General features: G+C 41.2%; 1 protein-coding gene and 1 pseudogene across 2 annotated transcripts in view; one reads left to right on the plus strand and one right to left on the minus strand.

Moving 5' to 3' along the window:
• Window positions 1–1,039: 1,039 nt before the first annotated feature.
• On the minus strand, window positions 1,040–1,822 carry LOC144581413 (actin, cytoplasmic 1 pseudogene; annotated as a pseudogene).
• Window positions 1,823–7,260: 5,438 nt separating this feature from the next.
• EFNA5 (ephrin A5) overlaps window positions 7,261–19,655 on the plus strand; it is a 291,250-nt gene continuing 278,855 nt past the window's right edge. For both annotated transcript variants that reach the window (XM_002744672.7, XM_008991720.5), the window contains exon 1: window positions 7,261–9,266. In XM_002744672.7, the coding sequence (XP_002744718.1) occupies window positions 9,142–9,266 (125 nt within the window). In that variant the 5' untranslated portion in view covers window positions 7,261–9,141. The remainder of the gene's footprint in view (window positions 9,267–19,655) is intronic.

The following is a 19,655-nucleotide window of genomic DNA, read 5'->3' on the forward strand; positions in this document are numbered from 1 at the left end:
CTGTGTGTGTGTATCAACAAAATTAAAAAAAATATTATTAGCCTTTTGGAAGGTTCTAAGCAAGCAAAAGAATACAAAAATGCATAGTTACATGCTTTTTTTTTTACCCTGTTGGGAGAAACATATCCTAATTATTATTTTGAATGCAGAAAACAAGTACAAATTAACTTTGTTTCTGAATATTCTATTTAGAATCCTGCTCTAAAAAAAAATAATGCTGTAGATGTCTATGATTACCATTGTAGTTAAACCTAAGTACAAATGTTTATTTTCTTTGGTAATATACATTCATGGTAATATGTATTATTTAAAGCAAGTAATATAGTATGCTATTTAAGAATTTGCAAAGAACAATTCAGGAGAGTATATTTTTTAAAACATAATGTATATATTTTCATTTTTTAGAGACAGGGCCTTGCTGTATCATACAGGCTGGAGTGGTGTGACCATAACTCACTACAGCCTTGAATGACTGGGCTCTAGAGATCCTCACACCTCAGCTGAGTAGCTGGGACTACAAGTATGTGCCACCAACACCTGGCTATTTTTTTTTTTCATTTTTAAGGTATGTACTTTTATTCAACTAGTGTTCACTTTTATTCAACTATTCAAGCCAGTGTACAGGTAAGCCCTGGCTGCCTCCACCCACTCCCAGGGAAACCAAAAGCCTTCATACATCTCAAGTTGAGGGATAAAAAAGGGGTAGCCACAGAGGCTAAAATCTTTCCAAATAAAACAAAATAAAGTATTAAGGCATAATTTAAAAAATTTTTCATTACATAATTTACACAACAGCGATGCTATTACCTCCCCTGTGTGGCCTTGGGAGAGGACTGGGCCATTCTCCTTAGAGAGAAGTGGGGTGGCTTTTGGAAGGGCAAGGGACTTCCTGTAACAATGCATCTCGCGGTATTTGGAATGACTATTTTAAAAAAGAACAATGTACAATCAAAGTCCTGGGCCTCATCATAGAACTCTGAGGGATGCTTGCTCCAAGTGACTGCTGTCACCTTTACCGTCCCAGTTTTTAAATCCTGAGTCAACCCAAAAACAAAAACAAAAACCCCAAACAACCAAAAAACAAATAAAGCCACGCCAATCTCGTTTTCTTCCCAAGTTAGGTTTCGTCAAGAAAGGGTGTAACGCAACTAAATCACAGTCTGCCTAGAAGCATTTGCAGTAGATGACAGAGGGGCTGGACTCGTGGTACTCCTGCTTGCTGATCCACATCTGCTGGAATGGGGACAGCGAGGCCAGGATGAAGCCGCCCATCCACACGGAGTACTTGCGCTCAGAGGAGCAATGATCTTGATCTTCGTTGTGCTGGGCACCAGGGCGATGATCTCTTTTTGCATGATTTTGGTGATGCCAGGGTATATGATGGTACCACTAGACAGCACTGTGTTGGCATACAGGTCTTTGCGGATGTCCACATCACACTTCATGATGGAGTTGAAGGTTGTTTCATGGATGCAGAGATTCACAAGATTCCATGTCTAGGAAGGAAGGCAGGAAGAGTGCCTCAGGGCAGTGGAACTGCTTGTTGCAAATGGTGATGACCTGGCCATGGGGCAGCTCATAGCTCTTCTCCAGGGAGTAGCTGGAGGCTGCCATGGCCATCTCCTGCTTGAAATCCAGGGCAAGGTAGCATAGCTTCTCCTTGACGTCACACATGATTTCCCGCTCAGCCATGGTGGTGAAGCAGTAGCTTGGTGAGGATCTTCATGAAGTAGTAAGGTCCCAGCCAGCCAGGTCCAGATGCAGGATGGTGTGGGGGAGGGCATACCCCTCATAGATGGGCACAATGTGGGTGACCCCATCACTGGAGTACATCACAATGCCAACACCTGGCTACTTTTAAGAATATTTTCTGAGACAAGATCTTGCTATGTTACCCCAACTGGTCTTGAACTTCTAGCTTCAAGTGATCCTTGGCTTCCCAAAGTGCTGGGATTACAGGCTTGAGCCACCACACTCAACCAGGACAATGTACTTTGTTCTGATGGATCTTTTAGGTTTGTAAAATACAGATAAACTTTATTTGGTAATTTTAATTAAAAAATCTGAACAGGGAAATAGAGAGAAGTAGAATGTATATGCACATTTTGATAGTAAAAGACAACCTGAAAATGGCTTATGGGAATAAAATTACTTACCAATTTAAGCTTTATGGTTGAAAACTGGTCACCTAACTGTACGTATGGTATATATCCTGAAATCTAGATAATGAAAAGTGATGTGGAAATTGGTTACATCAACCAGTCCTTGCTTGCTTTTTTTAAAAAATTACATATGAGCGCATACGCATTTGTAATACATAGAAGCATAACATATATTTACATACGTGCCAAATTATATGGTTTATGTTGTTTACCAAAATGACTGCTGAAAATTCTGTGTGTTTAAGAAATTTTCTATGTTGGTTTTATTTAAAATATGTTTTAAAACAAGCAAAACAACAAATAGACTGAGTTCATAAATAAAAGCATTTTAAAATGCCTCTTTCAGGATATTGCAGCAACTTGCAAAACTGCTTCTGTTTCTCTGTGGATTTAAGGAAATGAATTTCAGTAAATCCCAGAAAAGGAAAGGGAGAATGAGGAAGAGGGAGAAAATTCATGATGGAAGTCGAAGGTCACAGGACTGAAAGGAGAGATGTAGTACTCTATAGACTTTTTTTTTCAGATTGTACACAGAAGAGATAACTAGATCAGGAATAGAAAAGGAGCTTTTCTTAAAGTCTCTGAGGAGAGAAAAGCCAGAAAAGAGTTATTTCTGAAGATTCTTAGGAACTTGTTATAAAAAAAGGTAGGGAGGGGAGAGTGCTTTATTGGTAACTTCAGTCTGTGGGCAGGACAGCTGAGTCATATTTTGGTGATGGGATCTGAGCTTCTTGGAGCTTCAGAATTTATTCTAAATGTTCTAGGAAAATAGCAGGGTTAGCTTAAATACCATTATGTTAGTCTTCTGTTAGAAAGCTTTATGTTTAATTATTATTTATTTAATTGTTGCTCTCCAGTTTATTTCCTTTATTATCTCTTCTAGATACTAGCTCTAATTTAACTGCCATACTAAGAGTTGCTTAGTCTATGGACTGAGGAATTTGATTTGCCAGCTTATTTCATTTATTTGTCCAGACACCTGAGGCAACAGAACTCTAATTCTACCTGGTGGCAGCTAATTCAAATTAAAAACTAGTCTAAGAAAGAAGATTAATCCATATTTAAGCTTTGCCCTGCAACCACATCTTGGAGATGGCACTCACAGACAATTTTGTGCCACGTAAAAATTATTTAAAAGTATCAGTATCACTTCACATTAATAGAGATCATGAAATTGTCTAAGGTATCAATATTCTGGCCTAATTGTGAGTTGGGCTAGTACTCCAGATAAATAAGTACAGAACTTACTTTTGCCTGAAATATTAAAGTAGTAAGTAAAAATAAATTACCTGGATCAGTGGTTCTTAATCCTCTATGCTTATTAGTATTCTCTGGAGAGCTTTTAAGAATTGTAGATCCCAAGTCCCCCTCCGTTATAACCAACTAAAACAGGGATTGGAGCCCTGGGATTGTGTGTGTGTGTGTGTGTGTGTGTGTGTGTGTGTGTGTGTTTTGTTGTTTGTTTTTAACGCTCTGTAGGTGATTCTCATTTGTAGCCAAGGTTAGAACACTGATCAAGGTAGTTCAAAAAATTAAATACATAAATTCCTATTTGTGCTTTGAGGCATATAAATTGTTGCTTCAATGGTACTTGCTTTAAAACCACCAATGCACCCAGTGGCCTATAGCTTTAAATGGAAACATTGTTAGAATTGCAGATAAGCCCTTTTATAGTCCATTACCAACCTGTTTTTTCAGATCTCAGCTCCCTACAACACTGTCTTGTCAAACTCAAAGTATTTGAACACTCTCTGCATTTTCTTGACTCCATGTTGTTAGGTTCTTGCTGTTTTCTTTCTGTTATACATTCACCTTCTTCTATATCTGGCAAAATACTTGTATTCTAATGGCCATTTAAAGGTATTTAAAAGTCATTGCTTCTGTGACACTGGGAGAATTATAATAAAATCATTTCATATAATGCTGATTTGTATAAATTTAAATCACATGAATGTTTTCCTGAAGAGACAAAGTCACATTATCTAACGGAAGTGTACAGTTAATAATCGGGCTCTTCAAACTCTATTCAAGTACAGCAGGTCCTCAACGCCGTTTGGTTCAACGTCACTCTGTCATAATGGTGATGAGAAAAAAAATCAATTCCAGGCCATGGCCACTGTCTGTGTGGAGTTTGCACATTCTCCCCACGGTCTGTGTGGGTTTTCTCCGGGTACTCTGGTTTCCTCCCACATCCCACAGCTGTGCTTGCTAGGTTGTGTCTAAGCTGTGCACATGTCTAAATATTCCCAGTATGAGTGAGTGTGGGTGTGAGTGTGAGTGCATCCTGAGATAGAAGGGTATCCTGTCCAAGGTTACTTCCCTCCTTGAGCCCTGAGCTCTGGCCACCCGCAATCCTGAACTGGAAAAATTGGTTAGATGATTTTACTTGTTTTTATTAATCTTTCTCAAGTGTATATCTAGCTCACTTTTATTTCAATGTTTAACATTAGAAGTGTTTTGGCCTTTATTTGGAAGTTTGGTGATGTTTTTGTGACCGAGATATGCACAAGAATTTAACTCTTGTTTATATCAAGTAGCCTATCGTGAAATTGGTTTCCTTATATATGCCACTTCATTTAAAGCCACAATTTCCAAGAACCTATTCCTGGCATTAAGTAAGGACTTACTATATCTATCATCCAGCCACCTAGTAATTTCAATACCAATAATGACTTAGGCACATAATCCCAGAATAATTTGATTTAGGTTTATGAATTGTTTCATGTAGACATTCGAGTTACGTTATGAACAGCTGCAAATTTCAACATGTTATTCCAATCTTATGAATCACTTTAAGGAAGATCACAATGTATACTTTTTTGTTTTTCTGTTTAATATGGGCTATTCAAACTTTGAACAATAGAGATATTTAAAATATTAGGACATCTGTATTTTTCTGATGTATTGAATTTTCCTATTTGGTTGTATGTATTTCAAATGGGAAATGAGTGTATACCATTTCTTTTTCTTCACCTTTTTTTTTGGCTTTAATGCCACAGGAAGCCAGCTTGCTAGCTCCCCGTTACCTGATAGTTTCCTGACTAAAATGACTCTTCAGTGAGGATCAGCATTTTACCCAAGACAGGAGTCATGAATTTTTTTTCTAAAGATACACATATCTCTTAAAAGGGTCCAGAATATTTCCTGCAAAACTGCGTCTGTCATATGAGCACCTATTAGAACCACTAGCAGAAAAGCTAAGGAAAGAAATTCATCTTTCCTGCAACAGAAAAAGCAGACACACCCTAAAATGAGCCAAGAACTTGAACATCAGCAAGATTACAGACCAGGGAAAGAAGTAAGTAACATTTTAACTGAAAATTTGATTTGAAAAATAAAAGCTTATCCGTTGGTTCTCTTACTTAACTTTTCCCACTTCTTTCTCACTGCTGGAACTTTGTGAAACATACAGATGACGGAGGAGCATTCCTGTTGACATTATGAATTTCAATTTTTAATAATTAGGCAGATGGTTGGTTTGTGGTAGAGTCCATTATTGTACAGATTGCAATTTGTTATCTAGTCACAAAACGTAAGTTACTTTCCTAGGACGATTTCGGGATCTCTTCAGATAGAAAATATTACCGTAATTGAAAAACGACCCAACTTTTAGCCAAAAGCCTGTAACATCTTGGTAAATCCGTGCCTCTGTGAACTGTTTCTTTTCCTCTCAAGTCTTTATTGGTCGTAGCCCTAGATTTTTCATCAAATTCAATCCGGAGTGAGCTGCAGGCGATGCCCCTACTGGGTGCGGACTGCAGGCCGACCACTGGAGGGCGTCTGGACGCTTCCAAACAGCTCTGAAGCGCCTGGAAATCCCGAGTCTGAAGAATGGAAAGCGCAGGAGGCAGAACGTGAGATTTGATTTTATTGGGCTAATAAGTAAAAAGGAGAGCAGGCAGGTGTGGGAGCAAAACTAAACTGCCTTTTTTTTTCTCCTGGGGATTTGCCCTTCCCACTAATGCAGCAAATTCCCTAGAGAACATGAGAAAAATACCACTGCTCCCGAGCCCGCGGACCCCGCAAGGGCGGGTCTCGGGGGCCTGTGGCCCCGCAGAGCAGGCGTCGTGCTCGCTCCCCGGGCGCTGGACCTCAAGGGGACGCATTCCGAGGCGCTGGGACAGTCTCGCTGCCAGGAGATCGCGCTTCGGTGGCGGCTGAAGACTCAGGAGTGCAACCTGCCCTTGAAGTTTAGGACCAAGGGGCCTTTTCCAACAATAAAGGAACTGCTTTCCCTCTCTCATCCCCCTCCCCCGGCCTCCGTTTCTTTCCGCGCCGGATTCGTTAAAGGCGTTTATTCTTTGGGGAGTGGGCAGCAAATCACCCTCCAGGTTGAAATGGAAGAGGTGTGAGGTATTTCTGAAGGGCTCGTCTGCCGCATTCATTTCCTCTCTGTGGAAGGTTCGCACTGAATTGTAATCACTTTAAACTGTGATGTGCCTGATTTTTAAAAACGTGTTTTCAGAGCATCACTTTAAAGAAAACTTGCTTCCTGCCCAAGAATCTTTAAATCCCAAGAAGGGAGTGGAGAGCCGAAAGGCACAGGAGGGGGTGCTCAGATTCCCAGATCACCCAGCGCCCGGCAGCGTGCGGCGAGGAGAGCGGAGGGAGATTGACAGGAACGCGCACTCCCTGAGGCTCCGTTCCAGCCCATTCGCTACCTGAGGGGCCCCAGAGACAGACGCCGGCTCTCCACCCAAATGGTGGGCACCGGTTTCTTTAAAATCGAAAGACCCTACTCCCAGGTAAAAAGATGTCAAATCATTTCTTAACTCAGACGGAATTCAGCACCCAAAGGGTTACACGTGACTGCTGGGCTCGGGCGCAGGAGAGGGCGCCTTGGCACTCCCAGTAATTCAATTAGTCAGGTTTCTGGAAGGTGGGGCGGGGGGGAGGGGATAGGAGGCGTGGGGAAGGGAGGAGATTAGGAAAACGCCTCTTTCTCGTGGAGCAAACCAATCCGGTTGGAGTAAAGAGAGGAAAAACCCCCAATCTGTAAGCAAACAGCAGGCTGTTCCCTGACTGGCTGCTCCAGCTGCCCCCCCCCCACCTTTCCCAAGTAAACTGCATGGAAGAAAAAAAAAAAAAAAAAGAAGGCAGTCCACATGACCCGGGTCGCCGCGGCAGCAGCGCTGGCTGGGCGCAGGCTGGCGGCGCCTCCCCCTGCTCCGGTCGGAGCTCACACCCGCGCTCGCGCCGCCCGCCCGCCAGCCCCGCTCCCCGCGCCCCGCGCAACACGCCCGGGCGGAGCCCCATCCCCCGCCCACGTCCACGTTCACGCGCGCGGCCTCGCGCTCTACTGAGGCTGCTGCTGCTGGGTCGCTGCCGCTGTCGGCTTTACACGCAAGTCATTAACGAGGGGGCGTGCCCGAGGAGATTTTTCCCATAAAGCATTTTTTCTCTCCCTTTTTTTCCCCCTCTTTTGCAAAACTGACTTTTACAAAACCCTTTCCACTTCTTGCCAGTCGTTTCAATCCCTCCAGGGCTGCTCGTGCTGCTGCTGCTGCACTCAAGTTTATTTATTTTCCCGCCTGGGTAGGGGTTTTAGGATTCAGTTGGTGGTTTTCACCTCTGTTGCTGCTGTGTCTAAGGAGGGAGAGAGGAGCAGCTGCGGGAGGATCGGGAAGGTTTTCTGATGTAGTCATTGGGGAGGTGCCACTCGCTTGTGCGCTCTCTCTCTTTTTTTCTCTTTTCCCATTTCAAACTGATTGATGCGTCTCTACAAGTTGCTAGGCTTGGACCCTCCGGAGTCGCAGGGACACTTCTGAGAGCTCACCCGGGCTCTTGGCAGCGCGTGTGGGGGCTCAGTCTCCCTCCCGGAAGGCGATCAGAGACTGACATCAGCCCATCCAGGAGTTGGAGGGATCCATTTGGAAAGTGATTGTTTCCCCTCCAGCTCTCCAGCCGAACTGTGGGGTTGGCGTCGTCTTGCAGGTTTGGGCATCCCAGCACCGCCAGGCTGGCTGGTTCTTAACCTCTGCTCTTCATTCACTCTGGTGCACCCACATCCAGTCAAAGAAAGCACGCGCGAGAAATCCCCGAGGCTCTGCCGGCACCCGGGGTGCCCTCTTCTGCTACCGCCGCGGTCCGACTCCGCCGAGGGACCTGCCGGAGACGTGAAGAGCCAAACTTTTCTTTGAGGTTTTCGAGGCAAGACCGCTTCTCGCCAGCGCAGCTGCAGCTTAACCAGTTCCAGGACACCGGCAGATCTGGGTTTGCGGCTCCGGATCCCCACCCTTCTCAGCGCACCGCCCGGTACCGCAGCACCTACGACTCCTCTGAGATTTCCGGGGGTCGCCCGGCTGAGGCACAGAGGAGGCTGGGGAAAGGGGCTCTAAGACTCCCGGGACCACAGCGCGCAGCCCCCATCTGCACGTCGCCCTCCTGCAGTTTCCCACCGGCCTCCAAAGTAACTTGAAGCGAAGCGGGGCGCAGTGCGAGGGCCCCGGGCGGCGGCGGAGCCGTGCTTAGCCCGCAGCGCCGACGCTGAGCCGGGCCCGGCGGGCCGGTGTATGTCTCCCCGCGGCTGCGGCGCGCAACTCCCGGTGACTGTGCAGCGCGCGCCGCCGCCTGCCCCGACCCGCGCTGCAGCCGCCCGGCCCGGCGCGCACCTCCCTCTCCCGGGGTGACCGGCCTGCCGCCGCCGCCCGAGACACAGCTTGGCACCCCTTCCCCCGCCCTCGCCGCCGCCACCACACACACGCACGCTTCTCTCCATCTTGTGATTCCTTTTTCCTCCTGAACCCTCCAGTGGGGGTGCGAGTTTGTCTTTATCCCCCCTAGCCCATCGCCTTTTCTTCTCGCTCTCCTACCCCTCCCCAGCTTGGTGGGCGCCTCTTTCCTTTTTCACCCACCTTCATTTTTATTTATTCATATTTATTTGGCGCCCGCTTTCTCTCTGTCCCTTTCCGCCCTCCCTACGGATCCCCGCTCTCTCCCCGGAGTGGCGCGTCGGGGGCTCCGCTGCTGGCCAGGCGTGATGTTGCACGTGGAGATGTTGACGCTGGTGTTTCTGGTGCTCTGGATGTGTGTGCTCAGCCAGGACCCGGGCTCCAAGGCCGTCGCCGACCGCTACGCTGTCTACTGGAACAGCAGCAACCCCAGGTAAGCCGGTAAGGGGCGGAGAGCCGGGGCTAGTCGGGCCTCTGGGCCCTGCGGAAGGAGCCGCGGCGGGGAACGGCGCGCACTAGCCGCTGGCGGCGCGCGCCCTCGGAGCCTGCGTCGCCCGGGCGCTGATGGCTTGAGGCGTCGGCGGGAAACGCTCGCGTCGCGCCCCTCTTTGTTAAGGCCAGGTGCCCCTGGGAGTCCCTGGGGCTGCCCAGACCAACTGCTTCTGCCAAGCGCGGGGAGACTCGGCAAAGGGCGGGAGCTGGGGAGTAGGGACTTCGCTTCACAGCCCCGGCAGGCTGGCAGGCATCCGGATCCCGGCGCGGGGAGCCCCCAGTGTACCCCGCTGGGAGCTCCTGCCTGGAGCGTGGGTCCGCAGGGACTGCGGAGAGAACCCGCCAAACATCCCCCAAAGTTTTTTTTTTTTTTATTTAAAAATTTCCTTCTCTTTTCCCGGTGCGCGCAGAGTGAGCGCACGGGCTAGGGGAAGTGAGGGGGGCTGGGAAGCGGAAGCTTTAGGTTTTTATTTTCCTTTAACTGCGAGGAAATCATTCGGCCCCTGAGTCAGTCTGGGCCCGGCGCGCTTGGCAGTGGAGAGGATTCTTCCACATTCTCCATCCCTCCACCCATCCCAGTGGGTTCAAGGTGCCAGAAAGTTTGATCTAATACCGGGTTACGTCATGTGTGCGGAACAAGCTGCCAGAGTTGGCCCAACCAGGAGGTGGGAGCCCTTTGCCATGGCCTGGCGATGTGCAGCAGGAGGAACACGCGGTTACCTGGAACTGTTTTGCTGGCGTCCCCGAAGCCCGCCGGGTACGCGGGAGACCAGAGGTGGCCGCCTGGGGCCATCCTAGCGCGCGTGCTGGACACCAGCCAGCCGCCGACGTCCGGTGTTTTCGGACCCTGAAAGTGGAGTGGGGAGGTTATCCAGAGTGCCCGGCGGGATCCTCCAGGTGTGGAGCAGTTCCGAACCTTTATTGTTTCCCGGCCTGTACAGAGAAGTCGGCCCCGCTGGGCCCATACCGCACTGCTTTCTCCGGGACAGAGGCCAGCTTCCAGCTGTGTCCTGGTCACAGTGCCCTCCTAGGTACTATTTATTAAAATCACAGGTTTTCCCCTGGGCTGGAGAGGAAGTTGGGAAGAGAGAGGTGGGAGGCCGAGGGGTTAGCCTAGAGTTGCTGTGCTCCCTGAGTTCCAGGAGAGAGTGGGTCGGTGGGTACCTCTAATTTTTCCAGTGGGCCCTCTCCGCCTGCCTCCAGCCTCCTCTCGGCACGAAGGCAAGAGAGGGATTCCCTGCTTGAGTAATGTCAGCACTGATGAAGATGGGAGATTTTCCCACTCGCACTCCGCGGGTTACAGAATTGAAAGGGAGTTCCCCCAATCCCGCTAATCCAGGATAGTTTTACTCAGGTAGCCCGAGTCCTAAATGCCCCGCTGAACAGGAGTGCAGATATTCCTGAAAGTTTGGTTCAAAAAGCAAGGGTCTCCTGGAGGTGGCTGGTGGAATGGGGAGCGATTTCTTCTTTGATACGCCACTTACCACTGTTAGGAAAAGAGAAAAAGAAGCCATCCTGCCAGAGGAGATGCCTTTTATTAAAGCTGACAAGACAAATAGTGCAAGCTTTCCAGTTGTGATGGTGTTAAAAGCAAGTCTCATTATGTTGGTTGGTTTTTTCCCCCCGTTTGCGCTTTATTAGGCAGCATATACGAAACAGAAATTGGATCTCTGAACTTTAGCACCTTACTAAAAGCAACACTGAAATAGTTTCGTTGAGTTTGGAATATTTTGCTTTTGGTTGTCTTTTCTTTCCCACTCCAGACTCCACAGTGTGATCTTTTTCTCATGGCATTCATTTATTTGGATACTTGGGTGTTCCAGTCTTCCTGGGTTAAAACGGAAAAAACCAGCAACACCCCTACTCTAACCCCCTTTCTTAACCTGTCAAGCTAGTCTGAGTTAGTTTGAGGACATTTTATCTTAGGTTATCTCTGTTTTATGCTTTTGATACTGTTGTTTGGTTTGAGATTAGCACATTGATTTTTGTCACAGGTCATGTTTTTTAATAGATCTGCCCTGCCTGCAGAAAACTCTTCTGCTCAGGATGCCATGGAGGCTTTGAACCTGCCCAGACAAAGTTAATATGCAGAATTTTAAAATGCCAAGAGTATTTCTAACTCGGTATTCTAATTTCAGGTTTGTGGAAATACCTTTCTATTTGATCATTATCAGTCTGATAATGTCAAAAAGAAAGAATGATGTAACCCTCTCAACCCCAGGAGATTCAGCCCTAACACTTATTATTTTTAGGAGTTTATGGATGCATTTATCTTGGTATGTTATGACAATTAAAAACTTCAAAGCAATATTTTAAAAGTAGGCAGTTTTATCTCTTAAGTGTTGAATAAAATGTTGCTTTTTTGATGCATTAAGAAAAGTGAACTTGGATATAATTTTAAAGAGGCCACATGCAGAATAAGTATTTCAAAACTAAAAAGTTTGTCACCAAAAAACAGTGAGAAAATATTTCAGAAAATTTCCATGGGTTTACTAAATTTTATAAATTCAGTTTACAGTTCCTTTTCATATGTGTTATTTTGTAAAGTAAGCTGGCCATACCCTGTGTCTTTATATTTTGCTAAACTAGTAAGACTTCGATCTTTTGGGAAAAAACATTGAGGACTTTAATTGCAACTTAAAGAAAATTTTTTATTTTTCTCTCAACAAATAAAGTTCAGTGGGCACATTAAACTGATGATAATGGATACTGTGTCTAAATGCAGTACATCTACTTTAGCTAATATTAACAGATTCAATTTGAAATTATGTTTAGGTAAAGTCTGAATTAAATGTATTGTGATCACAGGATTAAGTACACTATCTTACTGTGTAAGCTGAGTATCTAATAGGAGTTTATCTTCTACATGGAGTTTCATTACAGCCTGTCCATTCGTACCATGAGCATCTATAGATGTAGTTTCACAGGAAGAAATATTAAATTTATTTGCTGTCAGAATAGTTTTACCATTAGAATCTACGTACCCAAGTATTGACTTCTGAGAAGTGGATACTGAGTTTTCAAATGCTGATAACTTTTTGGTTGCTAGTATTTATTGGATAGGGGACCAAACTGATTTTATGTGTTGAATTGGCACAATTCTGTGAAATAGCAGCTGAGAACTATCAGTTTGAATAGAAATATATGATAACATTTGCCTAAATGCATCTTCTGTATTTCCAAAATTTGAAAACTTGTGTAAGTTTTACCTAAAAGTGTAAATAATCAAATGATCCTTTTAATATTATGCTGAATTCTAAACTGGAATGTCACTGAGTAACTTTGAGTAATGAAAATAGACATCAAGAAGTATATAACTATTTGTCCTTAATTTAAGTTGTAAAAAGCTTTAAGTAATGTTAAAAAGACTTCCAGTAATAAAACTTTGCTTTCATTCTCATTTAGTAGCTATGCTTATAAAGAGAGCCATAATATTAAGAACATGCCTCTTCATCTGAAGTATACCATAAACCATTTGGTGATTCTAATGAGAATATGCTTTTAAACATCGTGTGCATATTGAAAGTTCCTCTTGGATTCTTTTGACTATTTACCAAAATGATATTAGGGTAATTAAACATATCTCCTACCAGTTGTCATTATTGATTCAATAACCAAATAATACGCAGCAAATATGACCAACACACTTTTAGGAATACCGATTCTCTTCAACCTGGTGTACTGCTTCTGTTAAGGTTTGAGTGTCATCAATTTAAAACCTTACATATTCTTAAGAGGAAAATATCTCTGTAATTCATTAAGGATTTACTAAACTTTAACCTATTCATGGTTTCTTTGGACTTTTTCAATTCTTGTAGGTACCTGTAAGTTAAACATTTCATATTAGAGTAGCAGATAATTGACACCTTTTTGTTTTGTTAACATGTAATCTTGGAGTTGTGAAAGTAATATGAATTCTAGGTCAATACTCCCAAATCTTCTGACAGTCCAGGTCAAATGTATGTGGTTAAGAAGAGAGAAGTAGTGACATTTTTTTTCCTAATCATATTCCCAAGAGTATTTTTCTTCTTTCAAAATTTGATTGCTCTATTTTAAAAATCTGAGCCATCATCATTTTGATATATGTATACCAGTATACCGGCACTGTGCCCTTTTCACTGACAAATAAATGAAATCAGCATGGTTTCAATCTAAGAATTTGTTGTGAGTAAAGATTGAAAATTTATCTTGGTTTTGAATGAGTTTTGTCATGAAACTTATAAAAGATTATCTTTATTTTTGAAATTTTAAATATTTTAAGTAATGTTTTATATGTTAGAAACATAAATGTTCTTCAACTAAAAGGCATTAACTTTAAGCCTCAATGTAATGTGGCTTTTTATTAGATATATTGGTAGTAATTTTTGTTAATTCTGAAAATTATATCAGAATTTATGCAAGCACCAGGATAAAAATGAGGCAGTATGACTGAGATTTATAACCCATATTTTTATGCTTATATGTATATGAGGGACCTGAATTGCCCCCCCACCTTTTTTAATGTATGAATTTGTAAAAGAGAAATATGCTTCTTGTTTTTTGGCCAGTTTTCCACATAATTTTGAAAAGCAGAGTTAGCAACTGAGATATGTTCTACCTATTTTATTCATTATTTTATATATTTATGATAAACTATCAGGTATACTTAACTGTCTGTTTTTCAGATGACAGGAACATTAGAGCTATTTAGAGCAGATTTGGCTATACAGTCTAATTTGGCATTTTCAGTGTAAGACCAAGGTCAGTAAACTACTTGTGATTAAAAGTATGAGTCTTCAGTAGTTTATTACTCTCTGTCAGGTGATTTTAGTGGTAGTAACTAAACCATCAGCTCGCTGAACTAATATCTTGTTATGTGTGTTGTGGCCAATAATCAATAGCTTCACAGACTTCTACCTTTGAAGGCTGAGGATCAGGTTTGGAGGGAACGCTTAGTTACTTGGGTGCAAATTAACGTTGTGAATTTCTTGCCATTTAATCTTGCAGAATGCCTTCTGAACAGGCATTTCATTGCATTCTGTCCACTGGCCTGGTTTCCTGTTGGATAAGGACAGATAAAGATGAGTGCCTCCTTTTCTCCCCTGTTGCTATGAACCAAGCAAGCTACCAGCTTCATGCTGGGCCAAGAAAATGAATGAATACAATTAGTCCTTCGGGAGTTCTGGCCTTTGCTAGCTTGGGATAAGTATATGCCAGAGAATTTACCTTTAAGAGAGAAAAAGCATTAAAATAAAAATGAATAAAATATAAGAATATGTTAAGAATAGAATTTTACATGTTGGGTAGCATTTGGTCTAGCACTTAGTGGTGTTTTTTTTTTTTTGACATACATCAATTTAAAAATTTTTTGTAAGATACCACTCAGCCCTCTTCATTTTTGTGTATTTGTTGAATAACTTCTATAGCATTAAAGACTTAAGAAGCTGTGATGTTTTGTTAGAAATAATGAATGACTCTATATTGATGATTCTGTATTATCAATTTTCTTTTCAGAAGCAGTATACAAACTGTTAGAGTAGCATTCCTGATTAGAATATCCATGTTGAAAAGGAAGCCTCTATTTCCCTAAGCACAGTGAGGAAGGTCCTTGCCTCTTATCCAGGACAACTCAGTCAGATCAGCCTTCTGAACTGAGTAAAAAAAAATGCCCTTTGATCATTTGTGATGGATAACACCTTCATTTTTAGGTATAAAAACCTCAAAGAGGAGTATAAGAAATGAGGTATTAATATTCACTTTTAATAATTTGTCTTGTGATGGTGGTCTTAGACAGCCAAACATCAATAAATTACTGTCTCTTTTAAGGGCCTGATTTATATTATCAAATTTATATTTTAGTCTGCTTTTCAACCTATGTCCTGAGCTGTTTTGTAGAAAAGTTTCTTGTGATTAATGTGAACTTCCAGTGCTTCTGAATAGGATATTACTCACTTCTAGGAGATCTATTTCCTCTTAAATTTGTCTGCATTTATTTTTCAAAATTTAGTCATTATGGAGCTAAATGAGCACAATGACACAGGACAACTTAGCTTAAAATGAAAAATTAATCAGGTTTTTTCTGACTACAACTATTTTGCATGATCTTGAGTAAAATAATTCCTAATATCGTCGTAGTCTTGATAGTACTTCCTATTGTACTCTCTGAAGGATTTATTGTAAACTACTGAAATCCGTGTGCTGTTTTCTAATTGAAAATTTGAGTGGATGCAAATTCTTCTTTTGAGGCTTCTTAATATAATTTTCAAACCATAGACTATATAGTTCAATGAAAACATTATTTTAAAATATTGAAAACTCCTATTTAAGCTAGCTAGTTGCTGAGAGACAGTAGTGTACCACAGTGATGGTTAGCTCAGCTTTCATTCAGGTAGAATTCTATCATTTTCAATAAGGAAAAATAAACCTTTGTCATCTTTAGAAACATCCTTCATACAATTGACAGTTGACAGGTTGAAGAAAATGTTACTGTCAGGTCTTATTTTCCACTCAAGTGAGGAATAAAAATAGGTTTGAATGATTTTTAAAAATTTATTTAAAAATTATTTCAAGATGAAGAAAAATGCTCTTAATTTTTATATTCATATCAGAATTGATCTTTGAGTTGCTTTAGGGAGGGTCAGCAAAGTGTAGTTCAAGGAGAGATTGTCTGAACAGTAAAGTTCCTATCATTTTTACTTTTAGAAAGTCAAGTACAGTTGATTTGATTGTAATAGAATATTACCGCATGCTTTATGATGGGATTCTTAGGAGATATAAATATTCTTTCTATTATTACTTATCAAGTGACCTGATTTTCATGACTGATTATCACAATTCTGATATGAACTAAAAGTGGGAGTTTTAGCATAGCAGATACGTATATGGCTTGGACAATCAGGTTATTAGTATGCATCCATTAGATCTGTTTAAAAATCACTTTGCTATTAATGATTTAAAATAACTGCATGGTATAATATATGGATTACCATGTGGAAGTACATAAATGCCTACTTAGAGATTAGGAAAAATATGATTAAGTGCTTATTTCCTAATTTAGAAAAGCTAGTTTTTTGGCTTTCAGTTAAATCAGCGTGTTTTTTCCCCCCAGAAGCAGCCATCTTGTTTTAAGACCGATTTTTATTTCTTTCGTGAAGTTGGTCCGGAAATGAATATGGACGACAGAAAAGGACTAAACCACTTTATAATCATTTTGGCAGGGCTCTCTACAGTTAAAGCTCTATCTTAAGTTGTCTGCAAACTTACTAAAATGCTATCTTTCTCATAGTTGACAGAAAAGGATGTTTTAACTTAGCAATAATATGCTTAAACCCAGGCATATTATATATTAATGTTAAATGTTGGGCTGTACCATGTTTCCATACATTTTTTTCTTGAAGCTTTTACTTTATGGCTAATTTCAAAGTAATATATTAATATCCCCTGTTGTCACCTCCAGCCCCAAATACTATTTCCTTTTTCTGACTATGCTAAGTAGTTCTTTTTATTTGTTGGTTGGCTTTTTTTTTTTAAATTCTCAAGTCTAGCAGGAATCTTTCTCCAGCAAAAGGTACTGATAAGAGTATAGATACCTCTAAAAATGAAGCAGTTGGGGTTAAGATGTATTATAATAATTCAGAGCCTTTTTGTCTCTGAAATACAGGCTCTTCCTATCTCATTAGACCAAATCTTTCTTGTGGGTTCTCATAGATTATTTTACAAGTAAATTCATATTTGTTACTAAAAATTATGGGAGTATGTCAGCTGAGTCAGCTATATTTTCTATCATGTTTTGTATTTCTGGATACATTTGGAAAATCATGTGTCCTAATAAACTTTACCAAAAATTTATACATACTCCTTACTACTACATGTGTTTAATGATGGCTGGAAAGATTTTTCTTATGTACTGCAGTAAAAGCAGAGCTTCCGTAAGATCAATTTCAAAAGTAACATCACTTAGTCTGATTAAGCTGGGCACAGATAAATACTAATGTCACTTATGAAAAACTTCAGTTCATTAGAGGTAGGATTTTAGGTGGTTGTAGTTGTGTAGTGTAAAGGCAATAAATAAAATGCATGTTTTAATAACAGATACATGTATCATGGTATGGTCCAAGTATGAGTTGGTCATTTTTGCACAGAAGACTTTCCTCTGATGTCTAGCTTTTGCTTTGACTGGCTAGTGGAGAAGACTAAAATAACTGAGTGGTCAGAGTGACCTTTTGTTTTTAAATGAAGGTATTTGTTAACCTTTTGTTTTTTATCTTGCTGTTTCCAAGCTGTCAGAGTTTCCATTTTAAGATTTATTAATGATTTATATATGTAAAAGCTATAATTAAGAATTAACTCTTGCCTCTTTCCCTGAAAATTATAAAAGTAAATGAAAGTATTTTTATATGAAACATGCAGTGTTGTGGTTTGAATTAAATCAGGCTATGGCATAGTTAGGTCGGATAATTATAGTGCAAATTGTTATTTAGGTTATGATGATGGCAGACGTGATACTTGATATTTCATATTTTGTAGATGTCAGTGGGATATACAACTTTGTCACGTTTACTGAACTCAATAATGTATAGGGAGCTTTACTTTCTGGCTACATTTTTAATAGTATTTAATTTTATGGAGGCAAATGAGAATGGGGGAAAAGAAAAAATAACTCTAAATATGGGAAATTATCTTTTGTGTCTAACAATTAGGTTAAACAAAGTGGGAGCAAATGAGCCTAGTTCCCCTTCTAGGCTCATTGTTTCAGGGCAAGAAAATACAGACAGATGTCGGAATGTGGAAGCTGTGACCTCTGACTTGCACAGCATGGCCACTGCCCTGACACACAAGTGTCCTGAGCCACCATCGTAGCAGGATGCTTTTTTGAAGTGACTGACACTTTGAGATGGAGATCCTGAAACTGATTCTGTAGCTATTTGTATCCCTCCAAAGTATTGGTCTTTTTAATTCTCATTTTAAGTTTCTCACCTTACCATTTATGAAAATGTTTCTTTGGCTCAGAGAAAGCTTTTGTGGCTTGCTGATAGCTTCTGTATCTATATAGTCACTATAAATCTTTGCCTCCCAATAATTTTATTCATCGTGTTAGGATGATGGAGGCTAAGGGAAGCTCAGATGTACGGTTCTGCTGCAGCAAAGTGTTTGCCTGCCTGCTTTATTTAGCTAATACTTTTTCTTCTTCTTTTTTTTTTTTTTTTTTTTTTTACAGACAGATGAAAGCAGTGGTTTTGTTAAAGGCCTTTTCTTTTAGCCTCTGTGCTGCAATCTCGCCAATAACCTCTGGGTTCAGACAGACCATTAATGTTTTAGATACTGTGGCATTCGGTGCTTTCTTCATATATTTGTTTACTGTTACTGCTTCAATAAACTTTTACGCCTATTTTGGTAGTTTTCTGGCAGGAGCTCCATTTATTAAAATTTAGTGACCCAGCACTAAGAGGGGTACAGTTCAAATAGTGGTGCTTCTGACAGGGTTTTGTGTCAAACTACAGAAAATAATAGGGAAACGAAAGCTGCCAAAATGTGTCTCCCAATTACTAATTAATCAGGAGAGAAGGGACCTCAGTGACAGATCTGGTGTCTGCCATGGCAGCAACTTTGGCTGCTTTAGTTTAAATACAGTATAAAACAAATTAAGGGAAACCTCAGAGAATTTAGCACCCAGATATTTTGTATCACAAGTGATAATTGTTTAAAAGTGTGAAAAACCAGGCAAAAAACAAAATTTGAAATGAAATCTTTTTACCATTTACTAATGGTATTAAAACATAAAGCTATTCTAAAGAGTATTTCCCTTATTAATAAGCAATATCTTTATTCTTATTAATATTTTAGTACAGACATGATAGTGTTCTTCTTGGTTTCAGTATTGGTATAGCATTGTATACATACTTTATTGTCAACAAAGATTCAAGGAAAAATTTTAAAATTTTCCCATCATATGCCTGTCATTAATATTTTGAAAATTACTCTAACTGAAGTACAGAACCCCCTTCCCCCACCAAATATATATGTTTTTGCCATCCCAGAAATTCCAGTCTTTTCTGGCAGTGTTCCCACTATGGTTGCTGGAACCATAATTAAATGCCTGTTATTAGTGTATTTTTTCCATAGCATTTGCAGCATCAAAAGCAAAGGGTCTTGTATGGAACTACAGCTGTCAGGGGAACAATGAAGACTAATTACACACTCTGCTGTCACCGTGGTCAACTATACTCTTGGGGAGACAACATGGCAGAGGTGGTGTGTGTGGTGGGCGTGGGTATATGTATACAGTATATTCCAAAAGAATATGTACACCTAGGGGCAGACATACCTAATGGTTTACGATTATCTTCTGTTC

Source organism: Callithrix jacchus, chromosome 2, assembly GCF_049354715.1.
Source record: "Callithrix jacchus isolate 240 chromosome 2, calJac240_pri, whole genome shotgun sequence".
Lineage (NCBI taxonomy): Eukaryota > Metazoa > Chordata > Mammalia > Primates > Cebidae > Callithrix > Callithrix jacchus.